Raw genomic sequence first — 27,906 nt, forward strand, 5'->3', positions numbered from 1 at the left:
AATACCACGTTTAACATTATTTAAAAACCCTTTTTGCATAAGAAGATGATTCAGCTCTCAAGTCAGATTTCAGACTCACAAGCATTGCTCTGCCATTACTGATACTTTGCAAAGTCAGGGAAGATAATAATTGTTGATTGAATACGATGGAGCTACTCCTGGTAGAAAGACTATGCCTGGTAGTAAACATTTGCAGGAATGGATCGAACAACTGATAAGGACAGAGCAGTGAAACGAGGATTAATACATGGATGGATTTAAGTGGCACGCTGCAACTTCTACTAAACTAACACAGGGGAGGAGTGCTACCCACGACCCATATTACACATAACTGGGGTTAGACGTTCCTCAGCCTAGCCTGAAGCATGCAACTTGCTCTGAGTCCTAGCATACTCCTTTCCCTCTCCCGTCAGCAAGGGGGACAGAGAGTGCAGAAGGGTGGGGACCTTGGCCTATGAGGGCAACAAGGTCTAACCTCAGTCTGTGAAGACCATAAGGTGCCACTCTATCCCATGAGCCCAAGGCCAATCACTAAAATCCAAGCTCTTTTACTGGCCACAGGGGGTGCCAGCAACTAGTTTGGTCGCACCCCACTCAGCCACTATGTCTGGTATCACAATTCCTGCCCAATCCATTTCCTCACATTCTGTAGCTATATGTTAGTGCTTCTATCTGACATCATCTCTGAAAAATTCAGGCCAATTGTAAGAGATGCTCACTGCTGAGACTGTCCTCTTTCACTGCCAGCCCTATCAGGTTTCCCCACCCGTGGAGACAAGTGAGTGCCATTTCTGTGGCTGTCACAAAGCAGAATAGAATCTAGCTCATTTTTTTCTTAGCACTGAATAGCCAACACAGCTAACAGGAGCAAAAAGCTCTAAGAATGTGTTTTTCATACTAAAGAAGTAGATAGGATTCAGAGACTGCAGATCTGTCAAGTAAACAGTTACTTTTTTCCTGGTTGCTGTGAAGGACTGTGATGTATATTCTGTTGTACTAAAACTGACATGTAACCCCTTGATTGTTTTAGATGACATAGTACAAATTCAACAAAAAGCACATTCACTTTTGCATGGCATCTTCCCTCAAGACATGATGAACTCCCTTCTCTTTCCTGAGCCCTAATTGGGCTTCCTACAAATTATAGGACAGTTAATGAATCTCTGAAAAAAATGAACTGAAAAAAATCCATTGAACAGTTAAAATAACAGCGCTAACAAAACACACTCTCACATCACTTAAAAAGATGTCCTGAATGTAGTCTCTTACTTCTTCCCAAGTGATTAAGCCTTTGTTTTCATCATAGTTAAGTCTGTTAATATATTTTGATTGTCACACAATATTTTTTTTCTTTGCAGGCCCTCCAGTTAATGTCACATGTAACATATTTATAAACAGCTTTGGATCCATTGCAGAGACAACTATGGTAAGGCAACTTAAAGTAACTCAAATAACTGAACAACAAGTTACGTCTTATTTTAGGTTGGAACTAAACTGAGGAGGAAATCATTTTTATTGTGGTTAAAGTCAATAAACAGAATATTTAACTCAATAGTTGGTTTTTCTGGTAGAAAATCCATAATTTTACTGTTACCATGCTGAAGAGTGCACTTGTGAGGGCCAACAGTGATGCTTTTCATATCTTCGGTGATAGTTGTAAGGAAATTTCATAATATGTAATTTTTTTTACTTTTGAATTAAAAAGTTTATGTTCTATGGCATTTTATCTTTCTAGTAGCACAATTTATGGCTCAAGTAGCTTTGTTAGTTATATGCTATTGTTCCATTTCATATAACAGATGGGGGCATACATTTTATGTGATGAATGTCTTTATTTTCTGTAAAGTATTATTTACTATAAACAAAATGTAGTACCAATGTATAGATTACATTAAAGAAAATCTAATATTTAGAATCCAGTCCACCAGAAAAATATCCATAGCTGCCTGAACACTGAAAGCCTTGGAAGGCTATGAAGGCTGGTGACACAATAGACTGATCTTTCCAGGTAGAAATCTACCTTAATGTTGTGGTTTCTGAGGGGAAATTGTGCATCCTAAACAGATTGAAGAGATTTCAAGGGCCAGCAGCCATATTTGGGTTAAACAGGGGATAATACAATGCTTAATTTGTAATGAAAAAGGTGAGGGGGGGGTTCAAGCAATTTTTTTTTACTTTCATAACTGACATGGCAAGTCCAGAGGTGCCAGGGCTATAAACTGCCAAGCCAGGAGGTGCCAGGGGTCAGCCCTAGCACAAATTAAGCACTAGGATTATTTAATCCTTAGCTGCTGTGGAGGAGGACTCCAGGCATGTGTCTCTTTAGCAGCTCAGAGGGCGAATTTGAGGGAAGCCATGGGAATGGTAGGCTTATCTCTAGTGAACAAGCAAACTATGCAAATTCATTGGCTAACCTCCATGAGAAAGAATATGTTCAGCAGACTGCAGCTGCTACTATATACAGTAGTAGTCATGAATTTGGAGGTGGGAAGGACAAGTCCACTCTTCAGGAGCTGTTTCCTTGGGCTTTCCAGGGGAAATGAGAATTTAGCTCTTAAATTTCAGTGAAATTTGGGTTCTGATAGGGTTTTCTCTAAAAGAAAAATGTGAGGAAAGAATGAAAAAGTAACTCTGGAAGTCACACTAAGTGCTTTCCTATTTCATTAATATATGTATGTATCATATTACAAACACTGACAGCCATTTAGAGGCTATCAAACATTTCTAGAATATTTACACCTGTTCATGAATTTGACATTTTTCGTGTTAGCGTATACACAGAAATGTTTTTATTTAATTTCAGTTCAGAGAGCAGGATTATCTAATGTACTGATTGCAGGCCTGGGAGCCAAAACCATGTGCATTTAATCTCAACTCAGTCACTGATTTGCTAGGTGTCCTTGCCAAGTCTATTACATTCTCTCTACCTGACTTTTCACACTTGTAGCATGAAGATACAATAGTGATGTAGCAGAGGTACAGATTGATGTTTTTAAAGCCCTTTTGAAAAGACAGAATACTATGTCATTTCCAATGCAGTTGCATAGATGCTAATATAATTACAAATATAAATTGTTTTTGCTCCACGGACAGAAACACCACTAATAACTATGGCAATTCTATGAGTAGACTAAGTGCAGTATGTGGACTTTAGACAAGACAACTTTTATCCGGAAAATAGCTCTAAATTTGGGCCAGATTTATGCCTTAAGAAATAGTGCTCACAAAGCACACAATCCTTGGATAGGGTGTATTTAGGCAAGGGGAGGACCATCATTTCTCCTACCCATAGTGTTCTGGCAGGGTGGTGGGGCGAGGAACTGGCTACACCATTTAACATTTAACAAGTAATACTGCCTCTATAAGCCAATCCAGCAAGATACATAAGCACGTGCCTATTTTTAAGAATAGGATCAGGGCCAACATACCTTCTATTGGCATAAGATAGCCTCCTCAGCATTTGGCTTTTGAAAGTATTTCCTGCTCACTGTGCTCCCCTGGCTCTCAAAAGCCACAATTTAATCTTAATTAAAAACATGGTCAGATTTGTTTCATGTACGTTGGACTCCTAATTTCCATTTTAACCATTTCTTCTCCATTATTAAGTTACTTTCACGTTGTAAAAGGTTATATTCTCCTACCAAAGAAGGTGATACATTTTGCTCTGTTACAACCTTGGAAAGAGGTTAGTTAAAATAATTAAAACCTACACATAATATTTAAGCTTAGCATTAATGATCTTTGAAAGACACCTTCCAGATAGGAAAATAGTGATCTGTACAATTTGTTCCCAGGCACAATGAGTGTCAATAAATAATACACACTTATCATGGTATGGTATAAATAGCCCAGAGTCACATACATTATAATATAGGAAATCCCAAAGCATTGTCAGCATCATGGTATAATATTTATTAACTTTTTTAGTAATGCCATCTGCAAACATGTTAAGGCTGCACAAAAAACTGCAACCTAGATTACATAGCAACTGCTGATACTCTATAATATTGGTAATTTGTTTGTAACTTATGCACAGATGCTGCTCAGAGAAGACTTTTACTTATGGTCAGTAGTTGTTGAACTCTGTTGGAATGAAATCAGTCATTTTAAAATGAGCACTCACACGACTTTATTTGTGACCTGGGATGACGAATAGCTCTTGAAAACTAGGACAATGTTTATACCTTAACGTTACAATAGTAACATCTGGCATTTTATTACAGACTGGATTTTTTTTATGCAACTGTGCTGAATAGGAGTATCCTATAGTATTTTACTATAGTATTTGTTGTTTATTCTGTCCAAGTTACATGAAACACATGTGACCAGTTACCTTCTTCTTGGGATTTGTTTTAAATCACTATGTATACAGACAATTTAGAAGCCTGTAAAGACAATGTCCAAAATGTTATTAAAGTATTTCTTTCCAATCTTTATATAAAAGATTTTAAAAGAAAAATTAAATACAAATTAGGGAAGTAATTAATTGATATCTGAAAGCATCTCTGGAATTTAAACTTCTAAATGTGTATGAATCTAATGTATTTATTTTAAAGATATTTGCCTATGTTTACAGGAATTCTCTTAGCAATGTACCTATAATCTATACTGTATCAATATACTAGAAATCTATATTGTATTTGCATTGTGGTATCTTTAAAGTAATCAAAATCTTTGAGTTCCCTCTGCTGATTGGCTATATTATAACACAAGAGACAATCGGCTTAAATCAGAGGTGATGTCTTCTTCCATATTCCTTATACCAGTTTTTACACTAGCACTTTCACTAAGCTTATGTCAGATTTACCCTGGTGTGAAATGAATATCAGGCTTCTTTATACTCAGATAGGTTCCGCAAGACCAATGGATTCCCTTGGACTGGTATACAAGGGTATCGAAGGAGCCAGAAGGTGTAAGTGAAAGAACTGGGTATGAGTTAAATTAGGCTACCTTGTTACCCCTCCAATTAGTTGCTTTGACTTTACACTCCTATCTTCTGCTCCCTTAGAATGTGAGTTTAAGTAATGTGAACTCACATTCCCGTTCATTTCAGTCTCAGTGAGCCAAAATGAAAGGTTATTTTTAAAGGAGGAAGTGTATGTTATAGATTCATAGATTATGTAAGTAAGATCAGTCTAACTGAGCCTATATAAGTCTAAGGGAGCCTATGTTGGTGTAACATACATTGGTTTAACAAAGGTCTAAATTATGGGTGGGGGGGAAGTGGAGAATGAGAAATGAGTAAAGCCTTCCAAATTTGGCCCATTGTTTGATTTTTTTTTTACATGCCCCCACAAATTTGTATTCCTTATTGTGTGATCCTGGAATTTTAAAAGTCAAGCAATGATAATAGGAGGCAAAAATATTCTTTCTAGATTTAGACGTACAAAATATTATAAGCATTTTATAATTCGATCCCATTAATTTGCCTAATTAAATATCTAAACAGCTCATGATTGTAAACTACATTGAATTAAATCAATTTCATTTTATTAAATTAAGAGCAGGTGTTTATTTTTAAAATACACAATAGTAGCATGTGTCTTCAGTGGTATTCTGGCTATAGAGACTTTATAGGTTTATGCAACTTTGAGACTTAAATATGACTTAAAGGCTTGATCTTGCATGGTGCTGGGCACCGTAGCCCTCATCCAACAAAGCACTTAAGCACATGTTTAATTTCATAAATGCGATGAGTCAATGGACTGTCTATGTGCTTAATGTTAAAACATATACTTAAGTGGTTTGCTGGCTTGGGGCCAGGGTGCTCAGAATCTTGCAGGATTGAGTGATGGGAGCCTAAAAAGTTTTAGTATAGTTTGATTTACTCGTTGGTAACAACTCTTAAAAGATAATGGAATCTATAGTGTCCATATCATCCCTTTTCATACACAAAGTTTCTCACGATAGCATGATATGGTACTGTGTAAGATATATCAAGATACTTTTAAAGAGATGTATAGCAATTCAATGTACAGCAATCAGCAGTGCCCAGCTAAAAATTAAAAATGATTATTGAGTTTTAGTTTAAAGGATGAGAGTGGGCTCATTGTTGACATTTCTGGTTTCAGAGCTTCAGAGATGAAGCAGAGACTAGCAAATATGGTGTAGTTGGTTATAGGGAAGAGAAGTAAGCCAGCATGAAAGAATCTCATTTAGCACTTGAGAATATGATAGGCCAAAAAGGAGAGAATATTTCCACCAAATTTCCTAAAGGATTTTGAAGGTCAAGAAGAGCACACTGATATTAACACAGAAATAAGCTAATATATATCTAAGTGAACTAACTATACATGTGCTAAGAGTGCATTGATACTGACTCTTGGAAAGAGGTCTAATGGCAAATGCCATCAAGGCAGCTAATTATCCTTTAAAAGAATGTGTGTCTCTTGCTTATTCCTGCCAAACCTCTGGTCATGAGTATTTCTTGAGTCTGGCTGCAAATAGTAATGCAGCCCAACTATGGGCAGGAACTGGGTGAGCTGCCTCTTTTGCTGCTAGCAGTACCTTCTCTTAAAGCCTGGGATATTATATAGACAAAAACAAGATGTGCTTTACACCCACACTAAAAAAAAACATTGTGTACCATGTTTTTTGACCAGTCAGCATTACGCCATCTGTTATCCACTTCTTCTGTTTCATCAGCCTGACCTTCTTATAGCTGAGCATATCTATTTCTGCCATGTTCTGCCATGGGATTGTCTTAAAACTGAGTGCTTGAAGTCAATATTCCCTTATGTGTATGTTGATAGCTGTAATGCTCTTGGTATGCTTCCTAGATGTTTGATACAATACAGTCTGTTTAGTTGGTAAGCACTAGTGTCTGTGAAATGAGTCTTCCTTTGGCGGAAAAGTGTATAACATTAGACCTAAGATCCCTTTATTTGTTAGTGTTTACAATGATTAATGTAAAGTAGTCTAGTTTGCACATTTTAGATCACAACCCCATAACCTGAAATACAGGTCACCTTCCAGATTCAACATGCTATAGAAATTCCTTTATTTCCTGCACTCTGATAATTAAATCTTTCCCTTCTAGAAGGGCAAATAGAAACATCACTTCTGCAATCTACAGATTGATCTTGCACTAGGTTTGAAATTTGTGCTATTTATCTTTCCATATTCTGTATCATGATCCTGCTTCTGCAGTCTTTAGTTTAGGTCACTGAGTCAGATGCAGACAAAGGTCTTTCAAATTCTACTGGGCCAGCAGCTGCTCAGTTTGTTATATGAGCAGATTAATCTGTGCAAATCCTCTTGCTGAACCTGCATTCTAATCTGCCAGTTTCATTTTATATTTCTTTTCCATAAAAGACCTATCACACACTCTTCATGTATATAAGGAAAAAGTATGTAAAAATGCACTCATCTTCTACATTAAAAAATGTGCACATTAATAAAGATGCCACAACAAATGGGTGTTAATCTAATTTGCAATCAGATTAGGGCACTCTTTTTAATCTGTTGTTTTTTAAAGGATGAAATGGGAAACATTCTTTTCATCTAGTAAAGTTGAAGGGTGAGGTTTCTAGTAAAAATATGAAAAACTTCGTAATTAGGAATTTTCCCAAAAATGTTACCTACTACCGTAGTAGTTGCAACACTGAGAGCTAATATATAGTATTTGTATTCTACACTGGGGTTTACATTTTTGAAAGAATCAAACCACGATGGCTATATCTTTTTTTACATCCTAATAATTTTTTTTTGCATCAGATAAAGATGTCAGTGATCATTAATCCATCTTTTACATTATTAGTGCATCTGTTTTGTTCTCAGAATTTATGAGTAGAGTAATATGTTTCTTTCACATGGTACTAATGTTCATTTTAAAGACCAACTCAGCACTAAAATATATTCTGAAATAGTTTCCTCTCTTTAGCGGCAAACACATATTTTTAGACAATCTTTGTGTTTATCATTGATACAGTTGCAAACTATTTCCTGAAGGCCTGCTTGGAAAAGCATACAGAATCCCTGCTCTTTTTCACTTACATTCAACACTGAATGCCATTTTTCCAGCTTGCTTTCTTCTCATTTATCCAGCCTCCACCTAATTAGCATTTTACTTCCTAAATTTTGCCTCATGGGCTTAGTCACTTTCCCAGTTTCTTCCTCAGATTATTCAAACCCTGATTTAGCCAAATATTTCATATGGGCTCAAATATTCTAGGGCTTATATCTAAGGACTTAATCCTGTAAAGTGTTCAGCATCCTAAACTCCCATTAACTGCACTGGGAGTAGTGAGTGGACTAGCATCTCCTTAGGGCTGAGTGCCTCTTCAAGAGGTTAGGCCTTAAGAAAAAAGAAATGTTGAGTCTATAAAAATAAAAGGGCACGAATTTTTCTAATGTGGAAGTTCTCAGTTTCTGCATTCATTAAGTTGGTGAATATAATAGCCTTAAAGAACAGAAGGGAGAGAGCTCGAGCATAAATAATGTTTTAATAAATTCTGAGTTTTTCTCAGTCTGTGTACAACTAGATAAAGGACCATGTCTGTTTTCCTGGTTTCCCACAACTTAGATGTGTATTTAAATTAATGAAGAATAATGCTATAATGTGTGTGCTCAAGCTAGGGGAGAATAATGATACATGGGTAATACCACTGAAATCTAAAAAGGCCAAGCTAGAAAGTGAAATAGATACAGCAAAGAAATCAAATGCCTTCTCTGTGAATTGTTTTTTATTTCACCTGTGGAGTTTAAAGATCTAGAGCAGTAAATGTGTATTTTCCATTATTAATTAGCATTACAGAAGAAAGGTGGCGAGTGGTTAGATTCCCTAACCTAGGACTTGAGAACCCTGGGGTAAAATCCCTGCTCTGCCACAGGCTTCCTGAGTGATTTTAGGCAACTCATTTAGCCTCTTTGTGCCTCAGTTCTCCATCTGTGAAACTGGGCTCATAGGACTTCCTTGCCTCACAGGGTGCTGTGAGGATAAAATACCTTAGAAATTGTATAAATATGTTAGAGACAGCCAGGTACGACAGCCATATAAGTAACTAAGGATGTCATATAAGTAACTAACACAGATGTTACCGAACGGTACCAAAACATAACATGGGCTTATCATCCTGAGATTAAATATATCCACCTCTACTGAATAAAAGATCTTTTTCATGTTGTACTAGGCCCTTTCTATAATGTCACGTGGTTATAGCTTTAGGTTTATCCTATGTATATCACATTCTATGATTTGTCGTAATCAGTTCACAACAGGCTAATTCAGTGTGTTATCTTGTTTTTGTCTAGCAACTATTTTTGTTCTAATATATATTTATAGTTCTTATTGTACCAAACTGTCAAAGCATTCTTTTAATTTATTGATACAATGATACCAGTGTCAAAATTATGCATGTAAAAATGAAAGCCAAAGGAAATGAGTTTTCAGATGTCTTTAGCATAGCTCTTTGTGTGTGTATTTAGCTAATGGGTGTTAATCTCATCTTGATGTATGGGGATTTTTGCCCTTAACTCTTATTAATGTTAATAGGCATTAAACCCATAAATCCCCTCCATCCAGATAAGAATATACCCTTTGGCCTTCATTGTTGCATGAACCTACAATTTACCAAAACTTCATTAACACAAAAAGCTACAGTATTTTAGATCAATGTTAAAGGTGAGTCTAAAAATAAGAAAAGGAAGGACAGTAGGAGACTTTCTCTTTCCTTGTGAACATATGGTGGAAGAGCTTATCAGTGCCTACACTGCATGAGTAGGGATAGAGTGGTCTTTCTGAATTCCCCTCCTCTGATCAGTTTGATTTACTTTAACTTTATTTTTAAATTTAACTTGGATTTTGTGTCTTCACTGTATTCTGTTTTCTTGGTTTTTAATTTTTGTATTCTTGTCTTCTGGATATTCAATTTCAGTAGCTAGACCATTTGAAAAAAACATAATTTTGGATAAGATCTACTTATAATACTTCATGTCAATAAATTTTAAAACTCTTGGTTATTTATAATGAGCCCCATACAAAAAAAAAGTAAACATGTTTTTATTTATAGCCATTATAAAAAAGAAAAGTGACAAATGCTGTACAAGACCTAGTTAAAATTGATTCTCTGGCCAATCATTTATTTTTTTCTTTTCAAAAGGAAATTCTCAGTATGTTCATAAGTGTGATTGTTATGGCTTCAGAAAGAGGCATTATTGGCCTTTCCTTGAAGTTTTAAGGCTCTATAAGAGCTACTATGATCTGTGTGCGGCTTTCAAGCTGCTCCAAATTGTGTCAGTTCTTGCACACACTGATAAATCTCTGAAGACTTTATGGTATTGACAATATTTAATCCACAAATGTATCTTGATATAGGAAATATGCCATTTTGACTGATTCTGAGCAGACCCTAGGAAGTACTGGAATGGACCAGCATGCAAAAGTTAAATGAGCACCATCTACACTTTATAACTTTGAGGTGAATCCTTGGTTTCATTCCCAACAACTATTCACCCTCACTGATGCCCTACTCTTCCCACAATTGGGGAATGCCCTAATCCATTTGGTGGATGTGCAGGTGGTTGCTTCTCCCATGTGTGATGCAAATAGGTGAGTAGGTGGATAGGGGCAAGGAAAACTGCTTCAGTGGAGGATTCTAAAAGCTTTCTAAGAGTGCAGTCAAAGGTTTCTCAGTGTCATAAATCAGGAATTTACCATCTTCCCCAACTCCTACTACTTTTCTCTCTCTCTCTGTGCTATATCTGGCCCCACACTTGGCTTGTGGTCCTGTTGCCTGGCTATATTATGTGATAAATGTATTCTTGTTAGCCTGGAGCAATTTGTCTTACATATGAATTATTAACCTTCAGAAAAAAGGAAATAACATTGGTAATACTGCCAACACAACAATAAGTTTAACACTAGTGGTTGTTACAATGATACTGTGAATACTTCAGGGGCTTCTATTGCTTGAGCAAAATATTCTAGTGGAAAATACTGAAGAGCACACTCAGGCATGGTTTGTCTGGTAATAAATAATAAAAAGTTTGCAGAGACTATCTGTAGTTAGCCTCTTGATTTAAAAGAATTGTGGTAAATGCTCATTCCTCTGGGTTTTCCCCCCCCACACCATAATAATGATATTGCAGCAATGAGTAACTTGTGGGAGGGGAGGGGAAAGATCAGTTTTGTGTATGGGGGGAATCAGAACCAGTATATACTTGTGCTATTTCTTCGTTACTTTATTTCAACTATAAAAATATATATTTAAAAAAAAACTGCTCTCTTTGTAGGAGAGCAGATGATCTCATGTTTATTTCCATACTTATAAAAAGCAGTCTTACACTGTTTGTAAATCTATTAACTTGTGGCTGAAAATGTAACTTTATAGTAACATATGAAAGCTGATTTATTGCCACAACTGGATTAGTTATGGATGAAGAGTTATGGCCTATATTACTGTTTAACGGAATGCAGTGTGCTACCACTTGATTCAGATTCAAGACAGAATCTTCTCAACTGAGTTAGAAGGGGATGAGGTGTTTAGCTGTTGGAAAGGAAAAAGCGTCTGACATCCCTATGAGCTTTTCAGGGTGAATACTGATGGCCTTCAATGCTGCATCTAGACCCTGGTAGTCTGAAGGGATAAAGTGTCACTATAAATAAGGTGTAAGGGTGAGAGGCTAAGACACTACAGTAATGGGGGCCATCCAAGAACCAGATAGACAGATACATACACTATTGTTTAGAAGTACCTTAATACACTGAAATGGTTTTGGATGGTTTTCTTTAATCTCTCTCTCTCGCTCTCTCTCACACACACACACACACGCGATAATTTAGCCTTTATGTACTGTCTTTTGAAGGTTTGTGTTGAATAGGGCATTGCCTACATGACTTTCTTTGTCTTTTATTAGAATTGCCTGGATAAAACACATATCGGGCTAACATTAGTTTCATATTTTTGTTTGTTTTTCATTTGCTGTCTAAATAATAATTTTAATAAGAGACAGAAGTACAAATCCAAGTTGCCTGAAAGGTCAGACAATAGAATTTATACCTTAACTTTCCTATTTCATTTTATAGAACATTTCCTCAGTTTTATAGTATTGCCTATATTGTGGCTGATAAAGCTTCTCAACTTGGTAGACGTCTTGGTGATCTATAGATGAAAAGTGATACATCTTACATATTGTTATTGTCTAGGTCATCTGACAAAATTTCAAGTCTGACTGCCATATTAGACAGTATGTAGTATGTACACTATGGCCAGCTTGCGAGTGGTCCTTGCATTGGTCAGCATGGAATTGAAAGAAACCTACACCTTTCTCCCCTCCCCCCCCCGACTCCTTCCTTCACCATGGGGCCTTCCAGCTCAGGAAAACTCAACTTTTCAGCTACCCACAAGTACCTTAAGATGTGAGAACAGCAGTATCTTTATCAGTGACTACTCGTCACTTGCTAGTGCATTAAAAGCTACTACTTATACACTGAGAAATGTGGCAAAGGTGCATGTAGACATAGCCATTTTATACATTATATATGGTTGTGTAAATTGTCATATAAATGTTTCTCTAACTCTTGCCACTATTATTCAAAATTAAAACCATTGCAAAAGCTGCTGTCAGTTTTCAGTTTTAGCTCAATTAACCTGAGCATGTTAGTGGGATTTTAGTTTAATGTATTGGGAGTTATGAACATGCAACTTCCATTTAACAACAAGAGTTATGTTCATACTGTGATAAAATTATATTCCCAGACATCCAAGAAAAGTGTTTGCCACATCTACTATTACTATTATACAGCACTTTCTGATTATACAACTGATAAAAATACCTATCCTAGGCTTTAGGCATCCTTGACAGATATTTATAATACCATGCTTCTAAATAATACATCCAGCAACTTAAATTCTGCTATAGCCATAAATAACTAACCAAGAAAAACACAAAGGAAATAGCCCTATTTCCACCAAAGAAACAGAAAAATGGAAGCAGGAATAGAATGAAACCAACCAAAAAGCAGCCCATCTATTCTGGGTAAAGTTTGTAAGAGTGTCAATAATATTTATGATCAGCGCTAATGAAGGCAGGTGATAGAGCTAGTAATACTGGAATGTGCACATAACCATTTATTTAGTCACCTCCTGCTTTGTAATTGTGCACAATTATATCCTTGATCTTACAGGTGAAATTTTCAAAAGCACTCAGTGTTGGCTTGATTCTGCTTCCAATTAAGTCAATAATAAAATTCACATTAACTTCAATCGGAGTGGAGATAGACCATCACTAAGTGCACTGGGAATCACATCCTACTTGGGTAATCAACAGTTACAAAATATTAAAGCAAAATTTAATTTATATTGGGAAAAATGGTGGTGACATAAAAGAAAACCCTTGATTCAAATATGAGTGCTACAATGTTTATTGGTTCTGTCTCTGAATTATGAAATATTAAGCCATGCAGCTGTCCTGTAAAATGCATAGATACAGGCAATGTTTGATATGACACACGGAATATGTCTTTATTCCACAATTATAGCAAAATATAGTCTCTCTTTCAGAAGGAAATTAAAAAGAGTACTTGTCCACACATTAGGGTTTTTTTTAAAAATTGTTTCTAAAATTTAAGACAATTCCTAGAGGAAAAAACATCATTAAATTACAGATAATGTTTTAAAGAGATATCAGGTTAAATTACAGCAACATTTGTAGAACATTGCAGTAATATACTTTTTCATTAATTCAAAGTTAAGGTTTAAGTTAAAGAACAAGCAATTGAATGTTAGAACTTTCTAAATTAAAATCCCACATAATCTTAATCTGACCCTGTGTCAATACCTATCTCCTGAATAAATACCAACAATCCCCTTATAACTACTTCTCATTCTGCTGAACCATCATGCCTCATGCAATACAGATCACAAAACCTCAATTACCATATTTAGAGTATGGTAATGTTATACAGAGAACAAGCATCAACAGTGTTACCTTAATACTGGAGGTAAATGAATTTTGTTTAAGTTCATACTAGAAATAAATTGCCACACAGATATTCAAATCTTCCCACCATTACACTGCAATTAAATACCCATGGGCTGGTCTGCATCAGCTGACTTGGGCTTGCAGGGCTCAGGCTCCGGGGCTCTAAAGTTACAGTGTATGCAATAGCTATTCTGGAATAACTCTACATGTGGACACTCCTATTTTTGAATAAGAGTGTCCACAAAGAGTTAATCAGAAACAACTTCACATGTGGATAAATCCTTAATTCCCGAGCAGCAACATCTCTATAGTACTCTTGTGATGAATACCTAAGGATATGCAGTACAGAGAAGCATGTTCTCAAGGATGTTTGGCATTAGTCATAACTTGTTACTGTGTCACAGATTTGGCATGCCAATTAAAGTTAAGTATTCACCAATCAGTTTAAATCAGATAGTTTCTTGTCAGCTGTTATGCTGAATCTCTGACGGATTAATGAGTTATAATTAGTGGTGAACATATCTAGCTATGCATTCACTTGCAACTTCTTTCACAGAAATGAAAGCAGTATGACATGTCACAAAATTTCTATAGTCTTACCATGCTTCAGACATGTAATAAAGCAAAGATGTGATGCACAACAGAGAGAAGTCCCACTGCTAGGAATTCCTTGCCATTTTAATATATGCTTTTAAAAAGTTCAGGAGACAAAATGAGCAACCCCTCCCTCCCACAAAAAAACAGAGAGCCAGATTATTATTTATTATATGTATTACCCTACTGCCTAATTGCCCTAGTACAGAACCCCATTGTACAAATAACATCTAACTAAAAAAGAGATGGTTCCTTTCCCCAAAGAGCTTACAATCTATGTGTCAGACAAGAGACAGCAGATAGAAGAGTTCATGGAAACAAAGAGAGGATATCAGTCAGCGTGATAGGCAGTGGTCTCAACACACCAGAAGCATAATCACTTTCAAGATTTCTGGCATTATAGCAAAGAGTTTTGAGGAAGGTTTTGTAGGAAGATAAAGAGGTAGCTTTTCAGATCTTTACCTAGAGTTCTTTCCAAGCATGAACAGCAAAATGGGTAAAAGCATAAAGGTGCTTCTTTGAAAATTTAACAAATGAGAGATGGAGACTGGCATCATGGGCCAAACCGAGGTGAGCATTTACAGTTCACTACTAAATGAGACCTGAAAGGTAGAGTGGGGATAGACTGTAACAGGCATTCAGAGTGAAAACAAGCAGTTTATATTAAATGTGATAGAGGTAGGGTGACATGCTGTCAAGGTTCCTTCCCCACTCTGAACTTTAGGGTATAGATGTGGGGACCTGCATGGACACTTCTTAGCTTAATTACCAGCTTAGATCTGGTATCACTGCCACCACCCCCAAGCACTACTTTTCTTCCCTGTGTAGCCTTGAGAGACTTCACCAATTTCCTGGTGAACACAGATCCAAACCCCTTGGATCTTAAAACAAGAAAAAAATCAATCAAGGATTAAGAAAAAAGCTTTTAATTAAACAAAAGAAAGGTAAAAGAAAACCCTCTGGGAGAGATTAGCATACGAGCTATTCTCACAGACAATAGATTCCAAACACAGAGGATGTTCCCTTGGGCAAAAACTTTAATACACACAATACCCAAATTTGATAATTCCCTTAATGGTACCAAGACAAGTTACAAAGAAAATAAACGTACACCTATTTATCCCTTTCTAAAACTTACTACTCTGATAAGAGGCTGGTTCCTTGATCTTTTTCACTCCGGCTGAAACTGAAACTCTAAACAAAGGAAAACTTTCCTCCTTTCTTTTGAAACACCTTGTTCCTCCATTGGTTCCTCTGGTCAGGTGTCAGCTAGGCTAAGTGAACTTCTTAACCCTTTACAGGTAAAAGAGGCATTAACCCTTAACTATCTGTTTATGACACGCCCCCCCAAATCTCAGACAGTGTTGAACCACACTGGCGGTAATTTCTTCCTAGAACTTTAGAATAAACAGATTAATAAAACACATGCACCTTTACATATACTACTAATTACTTAAAACTACAATATTTTTCACATTTTAAGGACAATGTAACCAGTCAACTCTGGGAAACTTTCATGGGAGAGTGCATCAGCTACTTTGTTAGAAGTTCCTGAAATGTATTGAATTTCAAAATCAAAATCTTGGACAGCTAAACTCCTTCGAAGAAGTTTTTTGTTGTTTCCCTTGGCAGTATGAAGCCACTTTAGCACAGCATGGTTGGTTTGTAGCTGGAAACGCCATCCTCAAACGTATGGGCGTAGCTTTTCCAGGGCATACACAATGGCATACTATTCTTTTTCACTGATTGACCAGTGGCTTTCCTCTCAGACAGTTTCTTGCTGAGAAACACAACAGGATGGAAGTCTTGATCCGGTCCTTCTTGCATTAAAACTGCTCCTACACCACGCTCAGATGCCTCTGTGGTTACTAGGAATGGTTTGTCAAAGTCTGGGGCCCTTAGCACAGGGTCAGATATGAGTGTCGCCTCAAGCTGGTTAAAGACCTTCTGACACTCATCGGTCCACTGAACTGCATTTGGCTGTGTCTTTCTGGTCAGGTCTGTTAGTGGGGCAGCGATCTGGCTGTAATGTGGTACAATTCGCCTGTAATATCCAGCCAAGCCTAAGAAGGATTGGACCTGTTTCTTTGACTTTGGGACAGGTCACTTTTGGATAGCATCCACCTTGGCCTGTAGGGGATTTATCATTCCTTGACCCACCTGATGTCCAAAGTAAATCACTCTGTTTTGGCCTATTTGACACTTTTTAGCCTTAACAGTCCTGCCTGCCTGATGTGCTCGAAGACTTTTTCCAGGTGCTCCAGATGTTCTGCCCATGAATCAGAAAAAATGGCCACATCATTGAGGTAGGCAACAGCAGATTCTCCCAATCCTGCTAGGAGACCATCTACAAGTTGTTGGAAGATGGTGGGTGCATTTCGCAGCCCGAAAGGAAGTACATTAAATTCATACACCCCTGCATGGTTGATGAAGGCTGACCTTTCCTTGGTGGGTTCATCTAGCGGTACTTGCCAGTACCCTGTGGTTAAGTCTAATGTAGAGTTGAACTGGGCATGTCCCAATTTCTCCAATAGCTCATCGGTGCGTGGCATTGGATAGTTGTCGGGACGAGTTACAGCATTTAGCTTACGGTAGTCTACGCAAAAGTGTATTTCCCCATCTGGTTTGGGAACTAGAACCACTGGAGATACCCATGCATTGTTAGAGGGGCAGATTATACCCATCTGTAGCATGCTTTGGATCTCCCATTCTATAGCAGCTTGGGCATAAGGAGACACCTGGTAGGATGGAGTTCTAATTGGGTGAGCATTACCTGTGTCAATGGAGTGGTATGCCGTTCGGTTCGTCCTGGGGTGGCTGAGAACATTGGCGCAAAGCTAGTGCACATCTCCTTGATCTGCTGTCACTGCAGACGTCCAAGGGTTGCGGAGAGGTTCACCTCTTCCACGCCACCGTCACTTTTTCCATCGTAGTAGACATCTTCAGGCCACTCCGCATCATCTCCTCCCTGGGCTGTAAACTGACAAACCTTTAAGTCTCTGGAATAAAAGCACTTTAGAGAATTAACATGGTACACTTTAGGCTTTAGGGTTGAGGTGGGGAATGCTATGAGATAGTTAACAGGTCCCAGGCGTTCTTGGACCATGAATGGCCCTTCCCATGACGCTTCCATCTCATGGGCCTGTAGCGCCTTTAAGACCATAACCTGGTCCCCTACTTTGAAGGAACGCTCTCTGGTATGTTGATCATACCAGGCCTTTTGCTCTTCCTGAGAATCCTTTAAGTTTTCTTTAGCAAGGGCTAAAGAGTGTCGGAAGATGCTTTGTAGGTTGCTTACAAAGTCTAGAATGTTAGTTCCTGGAGAAGGCATAAACCTCTCCCATTGCTGCTTCACCAACTGTAATGGCCCCTTAACCTCGTGGCCATACACAAGTTCGAATGGTGAAAACTCTAAACTGGGATGTGGTACAGCCCTGTAGCAAAAAGCAACTGCTGCAACACTAGGTCCCAATCATTGGAGTGTTCATTTATGAATTTACGTATCATGGCCCCCAAAGTTCCATTAAACCTCTCCACCATCTCTTTTTCTCTCGCCTCCATCTCTTTTTGTTTCTCCACCATAGCTCTTTTGTGGGCAGCCTCTTTGGCTTTCTCTTCTCTCTGGTGGGCAGCCTCATCTCTGATCATCTGTCTGTCATCTTCCTTTTGGCTCTCCTCAGCCTGGAGTTTGGCTAATTCAAGCTCCTGTTCTATGGGTTTTTTTTCTTTGCTTGACATGTTTTCCTGCTCTGCCTGAGCTATCTTGGTTTGCGAGGTAAAAAAAAAACCTCACAGCTTTTAACTGGACTTCTCAGAATGAGAAGAGACCAGAAAAACTGGTTTGTAACTTGTCTTTTGCAAACTGTTAATTACCCTCCAGCTAAGCCCAGCTGGAATCCTTTCTCACAAAGCTTTGTTAGAAAAACCTTTATCTGTTTGCCTTCAGGGTCTCTCTCCTTCACTGCTTCCCCAGCATCTCAAAGGAGGGAAAAAAATCTGGCTTTTGGTTCCTAAAAAATCCCTCACCGCTGCTCACTATGTCAAGGTTCCTTCCCCAATCTGAACTTTAGGATACAGATGTGGGGACCTGCATGGACTTAATTACCAGCTTAGATCTGGTATTGCTGCCACCACCCCCAAGCACTACTTTTTTCCCTGGGTAGCCTTGAGAGACTTCACCAATTTCCTGGTGAACACAGTTCCAAACCCCTTGGATCTTAAAACAAGGAGAAATTAACCATTCCCCCTCCTTTCTCCCACCAACTCCTAGTGTATCCAGATCCAACTCTCTTGGATCTTAAAACAAGGAAAAAATCAATCAAGTATTAAGAAAAAGGCTTTTAATTAAAGAAAAGAAAGGTGAAAGAAAACCCTCTGGGAGAGATTAGCATACCAGCTACTCTCACAGACAACAGATTCAAAACACAGAGGATGTTTCCCTGAGCAAAAACTTTAATACACACAATACCCAAATTTGATAATTCCCTTAATGGTACCAAGACAAGTTACAAAGAAAATAAACATAAACCTATTTATCCCTTTCTAAAACGTACTACTCTGATAAGAGGCTGGTTCCTTGATCTTTTTCACTCTGGCTAAAATTGAAACTCTAAACAAAGGAAAACTTCCCTCCTTTCTTTTGAAACATCTTGTTCCCCCATTGATTCCTCTGGTCAGGTGTCAGCTAGGCTAGGTGAACTTCTTAACCCTTTACAAGTAAAAGAGGCATTAACCCTTAACTATCTGTTTATGACACATACCCTAATTCACACTGAGTAGTAATTGATTCTGCAAGTAGTTCTATTAACTCCAGTGGGACTGTTTTCAGAACAAAGTACTATCCAACATGAGGAAAGGTAACAGAATCTGACCCCTAATTTCATAAGACAAGAGCCAATGCAAAAAGAGTTCTGTGCTTGGAACTCTGACATCAGAAAAGAACAAAAATAACAGCCCTTACTTCCCCATAGCAGAACCTGTACAATGGGAAATCATAGAACACTCAGATACCCCGCAAACAGAATTATTGCAGCATTCTCCTAATTTCCTTCTTTGATAGGGTTACAAGCCTAGTGGATGGGGGAAGAAGTAGATTTGATATATCTCGATATTGGTAAGGGTTTTGACATTGTCATAAGCAAAGTAGGGAAACGCGGTCTAGATGACTTTTCTGTAAGGTGGGTGCACAGCTGCTTGAAAGACTGTTCTCAAGGAGTAATCATCAGTGGTTTTCTGCAATACCGGGAGGGTGTATCTACTGGATCCTCACTGGATCTAGGACTATTCAATAGTTTAATTAATGACTTGGCTAATAGAGTGGAGATTATGCTTATAAAATTTGCTGATGACATGAAGCTGGGAAGGGTTGCAAGCACTTTGGAGGACAAGAGAAGAGAGAATTGGCAGAGAATTGGTTTGAAATTGACAAGATGAAATGCAATCAAGACAAGTGCAAAATTCTTCACTTAGGAAGGAAAAATAAAATGCACAACTACAAAATGGGGAATTACTAGCTAGATGGTAGTACAGTGGAAGAGGAACTGGGGGTAATAGTGGATTACAAATTGAATGAGTCAGCAAGATGATGCAATGACAAAAAAAGTCTGATATCATTGGGGTGTATTAACAGGATTGTTGTATGTAAGACATGGGAAGTAATTGCCCCACTCTACTCAGCACTGGTAAGGCCTCAGCTGGAGTATTGTGTCCAGTTTTGGGCCTGGCACTTCAGGAAAGATGTGGACAAGCTAGAGGGAGTCCAGAGGAGAGCAACAAAAATGATAAACGATTTAGACAACCTGATATATGAGGAAAGGTTAAAAAAACTGGGCATGTTTAGTCTTGAGAAAAGAAAGCTGAAGGTGACCTGAAAAGAGTCTTCAAGTAAATGAAGGCCTGTTATAAAGAGACCTCTGATCAATTGTTCATGTATGCTGAAGTTAGGACAAGAAGTAACAGGCAAAGGAAATTTAGGTTAGATATTAGGAAAAAAAGTTTCTAAATATAAGGTAGTTAAGTTCTGGAAAGGCTTCCAAAGGAAGTTCTAGAATCCCCATTACTGGAGTTTTTTTAAGAACAGGTTGGCCTGTCATGGATGATCCAGCTTTATTTCATCCTGCTGCAATGCAGGGAGTTGGATTTGATGATTTCTTAAGGTCCCTTCCAGACCTGCATTTATATGATTCATGTTTATGAGTCTGTACTTGAGTTGAGGGTTTTGTTGTTTCCCAGAAAGGTGTGATGCTACCATAGGCTACTTCTGCTGCACATTTTTATGTTGGAGCCTCATTAAAATACTTGCAGCAAAAGGCCCTTTTCCTCATCTTATGCTCCCCTCCTTACCATGCAGGGGAGAGATTTATCTGGCCCTCATTCTTTATAATTAGTTAATTGAGTTGATAAAAGGAAAGTGTCTTTTTTTATCTGCTGTTCCTACTTTTTTCTTTCTTGTTTCCCATTAATAGAAATGGAGTTCTGAGTGGTGAGAGCAGTGAAACAAATTTAAGTTGGTGTTGTGCTCACCCAGAGTATCAGCGCACTTGGAAGTGTATTACATTTTGTCTACATTATAGCAAGTGAAGTGAATGTATTTAGTTTCGCCCAACCATGCTTAAAACAAGTTCGGACTCTGTGAACGCTGGCTGTAAAAGCCAAAACAGTGGAGGAAGATGTGATGTGGAGGTATTCCTCAAGTGCAGCAACCTTTGAAGGAATTCTTGCTGACAATCAGAATGCTTCTGGGAGCCTTGGCAGTCCCTACACCAGAGTGGGAGCTGTAACACACACTGATAGGGTGTAACATTCAGTATTCCCTGAACCAGCTCTGCTCTGTCAGCCAGTGTGGAAGGGACACTGGGCTTGTTCCATTGCTCATAAAGGGGTATTTTTTACCTCAGGTGAACTAACAAATGAGCAATCCTGAGATAAAAAAATACAGTGAAGACAAGGCACTTTAGTTTTACCATAAAGTGAACACCTTTATGCACCCCTCCCACATTTAGGGGTTAGCCTTGGTGAGTTTACTTGTGTTTTTTACCTCAGGACAGCTTGTAGCTGTTCGTTATCCTGAGGTAAAAAAATACACCATTTCTAGCAGTGAAGACAAGCCCGTAAAGGTCTGTCTGCCACCACTCCTGCCTCCTCTTGTGATATCTACTGCTCATATGAGCACCCTGCACCCTTTCCCCACACCATATTTGGCTACACGTGGTTAGTAAGTCTTTTTAAAATAATAAGAGCTGAGAGTTAAATATGGTGAGTAGTCAGGACCAGAGAACAAAACATTTATTTCAGGAAAGACCATTCTTACTTGATACCAACATTCAGTTAAAAGCTACATTCACTGTACACTTTAGTAAGCCCAGGAAACTTCAGCATGGTACTATGAAAGACAGAGAGAGCAGTGTGTAGAAAAACTTTACTAAGCATAATAGTCTACCTATATATAATCTAGTACCAACTTAATATTTGATATTATGATTGAATAAGTATATGTGCTTAGCTGCAGCCTGGACTCTTTTTGTGCTTGTATCACACTAGTCAGAGGTCAGATAATGAAGTGCATTAGAGCTTTATAATTAGAATCTAAGGAAGACCCTGCATCTCACGTCTAAGACTGTCTGTCAGGTAGCTAAGGCAAACTGTAGTTATCTGATGTGACAGGAAGTGGTAGGTAGAGATTCAGAGTTAAATGCCGTGAGAACTGTAAGCCACAGATAATTAATGTATTATTGGACGGATTCAGCTAACGCATACTGTACTGCCCTCCTTCCAACTCAAAAGGTTTAATATGAGATGCCATTGCTTGATTTTTCCAACAGTAAATAGTCATGTTTTGTGCCAAGCTAGATTGATTCAAAGTGACAAGACAGTGTTGGTGTGTGAACACTGTTTGGTGTCAGGGCCCAACTTCTGTTGATTATATAAAACTAAGGAATAGAAATAACTTATGTCATTGAAGTGAAGCTGCAACAGAGAGCCATGTCAGGGCACTGCCTTGTGGCATGACAGGGTCCTGCCGGTGCACTGCTCTCAGGTTCCTCATCGCTCTTTGTGGTCCTTGTAAGAAGTTATTCCAAGGCCAGAATACTTTAAGATTTTCCCCGTTACAGAATCTCACTTTTTAAGTCTCTTACAGCTACTTAAACTACTCCTTCACCCAAGCCAACTCTTCTTTTACCTTGATTCAGGGATCCCACAGCACCCCTTTGGGGGGTCTGGGCTGCTAACTTACATAGTTTTCTCCACCTGGGGTCAGGAATCCCACAGCCTTCATTCTAGGTTCTACACTGATAATTCAGGCCAGCTGTAGCACTCAGCTTCGGCTCTGTCTCCCGCCCCCACGACAAAGGTCAGCAGGCTGAAAAGGAACCCTCCTCTTCTCCCGATCCCTTAACATCTCTGTAGGCTTCTCTTTTATTTCCAGGCCAGTTACCCCCTAACACAAGCATTTTGGAAAAGAAGTTACCAAACTCCAGAGCTCTCAGTAGTAGAGATCAGTTAATCTCTCAGTCCTAGGCAGTAAACTGGGGTTCTGTGGAAAGCTGCATTCTGCCTGCAGGAACACCACTAGTGCTGAGCACAATTGGTACAGACAGGCCAACCATGCAGTGTTCTCTTGATTTGGTAGATATATACGTGGGAGAAATGCTTATAAACCGTGAGCTCTTTTTCTCTATACCCAACCTCTGAGCATAACACTGTATGCTGAACATGCCACTGGTTGTAGACAAACATTGCACAACTAGCTGATCCACAGAAACACAGTCTCAGTCAGGGCATTCTCCTAAAATGCTTAATGAATGAAGCAATTCTCTTAGGAAGCCTTCCTCATTCACTTGATTATGGAAATGTATTTATTTAAGAAACATAGCAAATCCCACAGCTATGAAAGGCTCACCTGGATTTAAATACTTGCACCATGAGTTTCTTTTCTGTAAGGGCCTGATCCAAAGCCCACTGAAGTCACTGGGTCCAGCCCTAAATTTTAACACATGCAAGGGAAAACTAAGGAAACTCCATCAATTTACTTAAAATAATTAGATTACTTGATGTGCAGTATAGGTCACTGAACAAGTGCAAAATGGAAAGGCTGTTATTATACAAAGCCTAATCAGCCACAGGGCAGCCTGTCTAATTACACTAATCAAAGCAGCACTAAAAAGCACGTCAAGTTTCATATTTTTCAGGGACCAAGGTAGCAGTATTAGAAATTCTAGCCAGTAAGAACTAAATCCATGAATGTATTTTGTGACATACCAGCATCTCATGTATAGTAGTAAAGAATCTTTCTTTACATCAGTCTTTATCTTTTCAGTCCCCACATTGTACCTCTCTTACATCTAGTATGATAAAGACAAAATATTCTTTGGATTGATACAGAACTCATCTTTAGCTTGGTTACTGTTGTAATGTAATGCTAATTGATTACTTTAATTAGCTCAAACTATAATTAACCATGAAAGTATGAACACTGCAAAAAGAAAGCTCTGGTTAAAAATTGTGAGATAAACTTAGATTTAATTATTCTTTTTTCCCCACAGAAAATACATTCTTTTACTGCACTCATCCAAAGCTTTAATTTCCCTAAGAAATAGCCAGCTTTATATTTCATTCCGAATGTTCATTCACTATAATTATAGCATTCATTTCCACAATATTACATCAAAATGAGAGAGAGAATTGCTGAGGGATGTTGGCAAGTAGCCTATTGTGTTCATCCTGTTTGAACAAATGATATTAAAATTAGAAGGGTCAGAGGATTTTGAAGATGAAGTTCAAGGAGCTAAAGTTGTTTTTGAAAGAGAAACCACACCAACCAAAGAAGTTTACATAATTCTTGTATGCAACCAATAAAAGTAGTACAAAGAGAAAAAAGGAACAGGATAGACTAAGCACTTTAAAAGGTGGTACTGTGAGGGAGATGGTAGCTTTGCAGATATTTGAGGCACACCGTGGAAGAGAAAATTATATAAAGAAGTTGAATTATTTCATTTTTGTAGGATAATTTTTAGTTCGGAGGGAGAGGGAATGCTCTTGAAGGCAATATGTCAGAATTTTGGTCATATTTGAAGTCAGGAATTAAAAAGCTGCAGACCCCAAATGAAAAGCTAATGTTATCTACAGCTATCAGCAATGCCCGAAAGGAAAAAATGGAAAAAAATTAAAATACCCACATGTTGTCTGAAATGCTGACAGATGAACTTGAAAATATATATTTATAAAAGAAATTGTGGCTTTTCGGTGAGAGAGGAAGAGCTACTGCAAAAAAAGCTGCTGAGTTTTGTACCTGTATATAAACTTTACAACCCTGATGAGTTCCACCCTCCTGCTAGACACTATTAGGCTGCTTTACTGAACCCAATACTTGGGTCTCACATGCTCTTGGCTTGCTGTAGCTAGTCAGAGTTTAGGCACTGTCTCTCCAGCCTCAGACCTTTAAGTACGCACACAGATGCAGACCCTGGTCTGTTACCAGCTTGGCTGTGGTGTCCCTGCAATCCACCCCTCAGGTGAACAGATTTGCCCCATCACATGATCCTGTATTGGGTCACCAACCACCTGAAGTCCAGACTGAAAAAAAGCATTTCTTGCAGGTTAGCCATCCTGTTTGGAATATCCAGTGTATTAACTCAATGTTAACAAATTTTTGATTATCCTGTGACAACTTCCAGAGAGGATGTGTGATATGAGACATTGTCCATATCAGTAAATGGCTGATTCAATACACAGAGGCACAGTGATAGAGATCATAAAATCAATCAGAATGCATAAGTTTTACATTGACATATTTCCCAAGCTGTCACATAAGCATAGCTGGCAGAAGAGGAGCAGAATGAATTCATGGCTTGAGATTTCTGTGTTGTGAATAAAGCTGATAATTCAGTAAACGGTGTATACAGTGTATACTGTATCTCTAGCCTGAGATATCATTAAAATAAGCTAATGCACAGTAATGCTAGGCCATTAGATTTTAAACAGAAATCCCCATTAAACAAAAAGCACAATAGGACTCTACAATATTATTACAGTATTATACAGTGGGAGCTAAATTCTCAAGTACTTACTACTTACTGAAGCAAAGACTTCCTTGGGGAGCTACATTGCTTCCTGGAGCTCTGGGGAATGGAAGTAGTGAAGGGGCCACATTCATCTGAAAGGATTCAGCATCGGCCCAATATGTTGGAAAGTGTGCTGGGGAGCCATTGCCAGCCCCTACCTGGCTACTGTGGAGAACCTAAGTGGGGGTGCTGGCCTCAGTCAGACATCTTTACGCTTAGAGAGCACAGGGATGATATTGCCTGTCCTGTAGGTTCAAACATTATGAAACAACACTTCTTGCCCCCCATCCTGAGGGTTTCATTAACTGCATTTTTGAGTGAGTCATGATTTTTGAACTCTTCACAGAACCTAGTTTGCCCATCATGTGTGCATGTAAATATATCAGGATGAGAATTCATTCTGAAACTAACAAGCCACCCACACAAATGCATAGATTCCCCTTTTTCATCCTGACAGACTCCCTTTTCCTCTTTTAATCTTTGATTAACATCTTTTCCTTCTCTAACCTCACATGGCCAAGCAGACTTGCTCCTACCTACTTTCTAGTCTCATAAACAACTCAGAGACATGAAGTTTATTTATAGTGTTTTTTATTGCCACCTTTAAAGTCTATGCAGCCTCATACTGTCAGTAACATGCAACCCACAACTCCAGAGATAAGGAGAAGGCTATAGCTCTGACTTTTCTACTCATTCCCTTTCTCCTTTCAGTCTTCTTTCCTGTGTCTTTTGTAGCACTTGGGCTAATGAGTTAATTGGCCTTTTAATTCTCTCCAGCCCATCCCAGTCTATCACCAGATTAGTGCTCCCATAGTCAGGTGTGCTTTGGGCTGACTAATTGGAGTTGCAGTGACTGGTGAACTGACTCAGCTGCTGTTGCCCACCATTCAGTGCCTTTGTATAGGAGATGTCTTAGGTGAATTGTACAAGCTGTATAGTTAGGTATGAATTTGCTGACGTAATTCAACATGACTAGCAGCCTTTGAAATCCCTTTGTATCTTCAGGTCTCAGCATTCAGTACTGCCTGAATCTTTGATTAATTGAGCAAGATATTTTTTTAGGTCAGTCTCTCTCCTGACTATGTTATTTCTGTTGTTTGAAATTGACATTGGTCTTACTCAATTTAAAGTTATTAGCTCTTGTAATCTCCAGTACTTTTCCCATGCATTCCTAATGTTCAGTGTCAGTGCCGCCCCAAATTATGTCATCAATGCACACTTTTGCTCCCACTAGACCCTCTAACATCTGGCTCACTGAAATACTTCAGGGCCAAACATATTTAGAAAAGCAGTCTTAGGAAGCAGTATCTTCCAAATGGTATTTTGAAACTGCCAATCTTGGAGCTATCAGTGTCCAAGAGGATCAACCAAAATCCTGCCACTATATCTAATTTGCTGAAGAATTTGGCTCCAGCCATTTCAGACATGAGTTCACTTCTTGTGGGCAAGTGGAAGTGTTTCTTTTTATGTTTTTGGTCAGATCTTTAGGATCCATACACAGCTGTGGTCCCCCTGCTTTTTTCTCTACAGTTACTAGGACTCAACGAGTCTTGTGGATAAGGGAGAAGCAGTGGATGTGGTATACCTAGACTTTAGTAAGGCATTTGATACAGTCTCGCATGATATCCTTATTGATAAACTAGGCAAATACAATTTAGATGGGGCTACTATAAGGTGAGTGCATAACTGGCTGGATAACCATACTCAGAGAGTAGTTATTAATGGCCCCCAATCCTGCTAGAAAGGTATAACAAGTGGGGCTCCACAGGGGTCTGTTTTGGGACTGGCTCTGTTCAATATCTTCATCAACGACTTAGATGTTGGCATGGAAAGTACGCATATTAAGTTTGCAGACAATACGAAACTGGGACAGATAGCTAAGGGTTAATGTCTCTTTCACCTGGAGCACCTGACCAGAGGACCAATCAGGAAACCGGATTTTTTCAGCTTTGGGTGGAGGGAATTTTGTGTCTGAGGTCTTTGTTTTCTGTCTGCCTGCTTTCTCTGAGCTTTGGAGAAGTAGTTCTGTTTTCTAATCTTCTGTTTCTAAGTGTAAGGATAAAGAGATCAGATAGTAAGTTAGATGGTTTCTTTTCTTTGGTATTTGCATGGATATAAGTGCTGGAGTGCTTTGATTTGTATTCTTTTTGAATAAGGCTGTTTATTCAATATTCTTTTAAGCAATTAACCCTGTATTGTGTCACCTTAATGCAGAGAGACCATTTGTATGTATTTTTCTTTCTTTTTATATAAAGCTTTCTTTTAAGACCGGTTGAAGTTTTCTTTACTGGGAAATTTCAGGAAAATTGAGTCTGTACTCACCAGGGAA

General features: G+C 38.4%; 1 protein-coding gene across 1 annotated transcript in view; it reads left to right on the top strand.

Annotated features, from left to right (window-relative positions):
* GLRA3 (glycine receptor alpha 3) overlaps nucleotides 1-27,906 on the top strand; it is a 154,192-nt gene that overhangs the window by 36,156 nt on the left and 90,130 nt on the right. The window contains exon 3 of the mRNA XM_030564998.1: nucleotides 1,359-1,426. Within this exon, the coding sequence (XP_030420858.1) occupies nucleotides 1,359-1,426 (68 nt within the window). The remainder of the gene's footprint in view (nucleotides 1-1,358; nucleotides 1,427-27,906) is intronic.

The sequence above is a fragment of the Gopherus evgoodei genome, chromosome 5 (genome assembly GCF_007399415.2).
Source record: "Gopherus evgoodei ecotype Sinaloan lineage chromosome 5, rGopEvg1_v1.p, whole genome shotgun sequence".
Lineage (NCBI taxonomy): Eukaryota > Metazoa > Chordata > Testudines > Testudinidae > Gopherus > Gopherus evgoodei.